The 6,000-nt window shown below is 37.5% G+C and overlaps 1 protein-coding gene across 1 annotated transcript in view; it reads left to right on the top strand.

The window, feature by feature from the left end:
* The window catches only part of rcc1 (regulator of chromosome condensation 1), a 7,854-nt gene extending 4,282 nt beyond the window's left edge, over positions 1-3,572 (top strand). The window contains exons 5-10 of the mRNA XM_061718299.1: positions 457-553; positions 667-789; positions 899-1,039; positions 1,853-1,972; positions 2,081-2,233; positions 2,793-3,572. Of these exons, the coding sequence (XP_061574283.1) occupies positions 457-553; positions 667-789; positions 899-1,039; positions 1,853-1,972; positions 2,081-2,233; positions 2,793-2,968 (810 nt within the window). The 3' untranslated portion in view covers positions 2,969-3,572. The remainder of the gene's footprint in view (positions 1-456; positions 554-666; positions 790-898; positions 1,040-1,852; positions 1,973-2,080; positions 2,234-2,792) is intronic.
* The last annotated feature ends 2,428 nt before the right edge of the window (positions 3,573-6,000 follow it).

Below are 6,000 nucleotides of genomic sequence, written 5' to 3'. Positions count from 1 at the left end.
CTTAAACTTCCCTGGAGCAGGAGTTACCATGACGATGCAGCCCCTATAACGACACTGAGAAGTCTTACTTTAATTAAATTATACCTCACTAACCAATTAATCTCACTTCCATATAAATCCTCCAAGATTCAGAAATTAGCCAGATACCTCGAGATAGCTTAACTTTTTAATTTCTTTTTCCAATGACAAAGTCAAATTAAAATAAATCCAGTATCTCCTGCTGGCCATACGTCTTTTCAATACAACAAAAATAATGGAAGTCTTCTAATTTAGTTTGTATTGCTAGGAGCTATCCTCCACTCTTAAAATGTCTGTGCTTCATTTCGTTTCATAAGCTGCTTGTTCATCCATATCTGCTCCTGCATTAATCAAATCGGTTACCATGTGCTGCAGTCATTTTCTGTAAATCTGCTAACTTCCTATGTGCTGGACTTATTTATTTTTTTCTCCCTCCAGGACAACAATGGTGTTATTGGTCTTCTTGAGCCCATGAAAACGTGTCCCCTTCCAACTAAGATCCCCATTACAGACCCTGTTGTGAAAATCGTCTCAGGTACGCTCCAGTTTTTCCTCATTTCCTCACATTTCTTTTTGGTCACACTATGAATTGATTTATTTTTTTATCTCCTGTATTTCTGTTTTTAATATTCATGGATGGTTCAACAGGTAACGATCACCTGGTAATATTGACACGGGATGGGGATCTTTACACATCAGGCTGTGCTGAGCAGGGACAGCTGGGAAGGGTGCCGGAGCATTTTTCAAATAGAGGAGGCAGGAAAGGTCTTGGTAGGTAACGCATTTTCCCTTTTGTTGGAAGAAATCATCTTATCTCTTATTGCATTAAGAGTTCTCCTTCCTATATTGTACTAACTCTTTGATTGTCTTTTGATTGCAGAGCGACTTCTGGTACCACAGATGGTAAAGTTCAAGGGGAAAGTTCACTTCAATGATGTGTTTTGTGGGGCTTACTTGACTTTTGCCGTGTCGAGGGAAGGATATGTATACGGATTTGGTCTCTCAAACTATCACCAGCTGGGTGAGTGTGGCTTATCAGTCTGTAATTACAATGAGTTAGGGCTGGGCGATATGGACCAAAAGTCATATCTTGATTATTCTAGCTGAATGGCGATACTCGAGATATATATATATATATATATATATATATCAATATTTTTTCTGTGCCATAATTGGGGTTTCCCCCAAAGCATTATAGCATAGCATCTCTGTTAGCTTAATTTTTTCTGGGGCAAACCCTTAAAAAACAGTCAGTTTTAATACAAAGCCTCGTGCCAAATGTCACACAGGTTCCTTTATTAACAGAGGTCTGCACAATATCAAAATGTATAAAACAAATGAAATAAAAAATAAACTGCCTGCATATATAGAATAAAAATGCTTCTTGAATAAAATAAAACAAATATCCCTTTCCTGCGTAACAATTCAATTAAAATACACTGTGCAATTAGTACAATGTAGACAGTAACAGGCAGACTTTTCCACTGAGGTTGACAGTTGTGCAAATAACAAAACATTTGTGCAAATCTCAAATAAAACATTCAAGTCAATTTGTCACAAAATAAGCCATATCAAAATCATTTAAAAAAATTATAATTTTTTTTAAATCGATATAAACGATATTGTCTCGTACCATATCGCGTTTGAAAATATATCGATATATATTAAAATCTCGATATATCGCCCAGCCCTACAATGAGTATAGATAATGTAAACTGCACTGTGATATTACTGTGTTCAGCTGCATCATCAACACTTTTCTGAGGAAATTAAATCAAACATGTTGTGTGTAGTCTTGCGTTATATTTTTTCTTTCCCCAAATCATCTTTTCAGGCACAAAAAGCACTAAGATGTGTTTTGTCCCTGTAAAACTGACATGCTTTAAGAACTCTACCACCAACTGGGTGGACTTTTCTGGAGGACAGCATCACACTCTCTGCCTCGATGCTGAAGGTAAGCAGATCACATCTCATCCAGTGGAGAGTGTTAAAAAAAAAAAAAAAAACCCCATCCATGTAAAAGACGTGCAACCTAACAGTTCTTTCCCCCTGTCATCGTTAGGGCAGGTGTACAGCTTGGGCAGAGCAGAGTATGGTCGTCTTGGTCTCGGCCAAGGGGCTGAGGAGAAGAGTGAACCTGTGCCTGTGATGGGGATGGAACCCGCAAAAGCAGTCACGTGTGGAGCTTCTGTCAGCTATGCGGTTACAAAAGAAGGTAGGAAACGGAGCAAATACAGCTGAGGCTTTCATTACCAGATTCTGAACTGGTTTCTTGTTTTACATATTCGTAGGGAGTGATATTCCAAAAGTCCTCGTATCTTCAAGATACTGTTTGTGATGTCACCGCCATACATTTAGCATTCTAATCTTTTTATTTGTTATTTACTGTTTGTGTCCTGCTGCTTTTAATGTTGATGTAAAGCACTTTGAATTATCTTGTGTTGAATTGTGCTATACAAATAAACTTGCCTTGCCTTAGTCTTCTGTTGAAATGAGATTTAACCTGTAAACATCAATTCATCATAAGCTACAGATTGATGTAAATATCTGCTCTGTAATGCCTGCTAATTGTAATAATTAACCACAGACGGATCAGAGTTGCTCCTTAAATTGCACTTTGAGACATGTTGACCGATGGATAATTTGGGATGTTAATCATCTAAGACAGAACACAAGTCTTTCTCCTCTCAAATGTTTGCTGTCAGAATGTTGCTCACTTAACTGTTTTTGACTTCATACTTTTTATTGTTTGTGCTGTTTTCCTCTCCCTCCAGGATCTGTGTATGCCTGGGGCATGGGAACTAACTTGCAGCTCGGCACAGGAGAAGAAGATGATGAGTGGAGTCCTGTAAAGGTGACTGGCAAGCAGCTGGAGAACCGAGAAGTACTGATGGCCTCCAGTGGAGGGCAGCACACAGTCTTACTGGTCAGAGACACGCAGGAGAGCTGATATCCTCTTCTGACAGGATGATCGGGAGTGTTTTGATCTTTGTCAAGATCAGATCTTGTTCAGGGTGCTCAGATGTGGATGGGGGTTAATCTCTGTGACTTCCATCTCTGATCCGAGGGAGTGTGAAAGGTTCGGGGTGCATGACTAAGATGAGGTGCGGCCTCTTTTATGGGAACGTCTGTTCTTAACTTTGGGGGGGACAATGTTTTTGGTAGATTGACAAATGAGACTATTTTTTTAATTCTACTTTTTGATGTTTCTTTGAAATTGTTTCATCAAGTCATTTGAGTGTATGATAGTATTTTGAATTCGTCTGAATGTGAGAGTGTATGTTCCATAAAAGAGTCATATATAAAAGTGCACACTGCTTAGTAATTGACCTGGACACTAGTCCTTTTAAATGTTTTCTTTAAAGCAGTGATTAGAGTGAATTTGGTTCAGACAGGATATTTGTTAGCTGAGTTTTACAGGTTTGCCCACTTTTAATTTTACCCAGTGCACAAAATTACTGACTAATTAAAATCTTTGGCATTAGATCATCATACTGTATTCTGCAATTTGTTGCCTTTCCTGTCTGAAAAATAAAGGTGTTTTCTCTTTTTTTTCCTGTTTAAAACCATTCTTGCTTCAAGCAATTATATTGCGGATATTTTCAAAATGGTTATCACAAAAAAAATCCCAGCTAATATCTATAACTAGTAGTTTCTAGTATCATATAGTGGTTTTGCTGCTTGTAATGTGTTTTTAACTTTTAGCCGTGGTTGGGAAAGCAAAGCATATTGCTTTAAACCCTGGATTTTTTTTTTTTTTGGTTCTCGACATCTGAGTGTATTGATAAAACAATTTAGAAGTAATCAAACTACTGTAAGACACTAAGAACTACTTTTCTTTATTTCAGGATAGTCGCACCTACCTGCATGTAAAAGCAAAATCCAAAATAGAGCAGGTGTGAAATTTTGATCTGAAATGTGAGGGATGACCGCTATACCAAACTTTACGATAAAGTGGAGGGGGGGAAAGCGTGAGGGTTAATGGTGTTCAGTGGACCAAATACCGGTAACTAAAGTTTAGGGTGCATTTTTCTGGTTTCAAATGAGGACGTGGTGCATTTCTGTTATGGCTTATAACAGCTTATATTATAAGCATTTCACATTTGCCATGGATTTCCTAATTTAATTTCACTTCAGAATTTAACCTAATAGATATTTTTAATAAAAATTAATGGCCGTATGTATTTGGGTCTTTTAAACTGAAAATCAAAACTGATTTGATTTGAAAATACCGATACGGTCAGCAGTGTTTCCTGCATATCTAAAGAACATCTGGGGTATCTGAGGTTGAGGAGACACTGGTCATCTGTCCGCTGGAGCGTCGGTGCTTTTGATCCTGTCGGTGTTTTGTTATTGCTTGGTGTGGGAGTGATAAAGGAAAAAGCCAAGTATAGACTATAAACATAGAAAAGGCCTTGGAAAGGAATGTATAAATAAAGGGATGTTACATTGGGGTACTGGTTAGATAACAAGCCCATAATCACTGAATGAGATCTGGATTTCTTGTATTTAAAAAACCTGGGAGAAACCTGCAGAGGAAATATATTCAGTGAGACAGTGAACCAACCAAAATGTACATAACCTGCTGGGAGTTTCTTTTTAAAAAATGTAGTTAAATGACTCCGGAGCCAAAAAGAAGTTGAATCCTCTGGCGAAACAAATGTCCAGTTCTCTCTGTGGAGACAACTGGACATGGTTGTGATGTTCAAATTAAAATCTTTGTAGATGAGGCCCCTGGAGATTAAAAAAAATAAATGACATGGATGACTCTATCCAATACTAAGGTTATTTGTATGAATCAACAAAACTGTCTTTTAACACAACTCAACTCTTCAACACACTTTTTGATGGGTCAGTCCGTGAATATTCTTCTGATGAAGTTCTTAATTTCATTAACCTGCTGTTACAACCTCAAAGTCGTTCAAATATTGATGTTATAAATGTATTTTCTATCCTCACATCTGTCAAAACTAAACATCTGAATTCTCACAAAATCAGATTTTCTCCTTGCAGACACACTTGAGCAAAAATGTGACTGACAGAAACTGAAGGGTTAACTGGCGTCACGGATGGATGCTTTTCTCAGCTTCCCTCATACTGGCGCTTTCAGCTTTTACAATGCTTGAAAGCTTTGTCATTAGTTCCCGGCACAAAGAGAGACATTTCTGCGGATATACGGCAATTATATCCTGCGATTAATCCTTTCTGTCATAGAGGAAAAACAACATTTGTCTTCATGTGTAGAGCTCTGATCTTCTTGTTTGACTAATTACACAGGAGAGGAACAAGTTTCCAGCACCTGCAACGCCTCACATTCGCTCCAGTGAAAGAGAGAGCCACATAAATCAGCCGGCTGATCCACTTCACAATGTACAAACTATTTTGTGTGTGGTTTACACTGCTCATGCGGAAGGGATTCTTTACAGGCTGCAGGGTACAGCTCTGAGTGGCAGCTTCATGTTATTAAGAATCTGCAACCGGACAAATTCTGCATCATTTACCACATTAAACATGTCTGCTCTTGAGTCACACTGTTTTTTTTTGTTTGTTTTTTATTTGGAGTTTGTTTTTCTTTTTATTATCTGTGGTGGAAGTCTGTTTAATATGGAAGAGCATGGAGCTTTAGTACAAATTATTATTTTTCTAAATCAGCTTGGAAAGTTTTTGCAACTCATCTGTGGGGTATTTAAGAGGAGTGCAGTAAACCTGTTTAAAAAAAACGAAATGTACCCATAACACATCATGTTATTCCCTAAACCACTTCAAATGAACCTTAGTGGTAATTTCCTGTTATTACTGCTGTGAAATTACAGATAATGTGTCTATTTGTGGGAGAAAACATTCAGACCATGTTCTTTTGGTTTATATTCGTTTTACCATCATACTGTGTAGGTTGAAATTCACTTTGCATTATATTGATTGATGTTTGGCAGAAAGAAAACTACATGTATTCATTAACATACATGATACATCATTACTATA

This window comes from Cololabis saira, chromosome 3 (genome assembly GCF_033807715.1).
Source record: "Cololabis saira isolate AMF1-May2022 chromosome 3, fColSai1.1, whole genome shotgun sequence".
NCBI lineage: Eukaryota > Metazoa > Chordata > Actinopteri > Beloniformes > Belonidae > Cololabis > Cololabis saira.
Note: the sequence above shows the minus strand (reverse complement) of the source record. Positions and strands in the feature narration are given on the sequence as shown.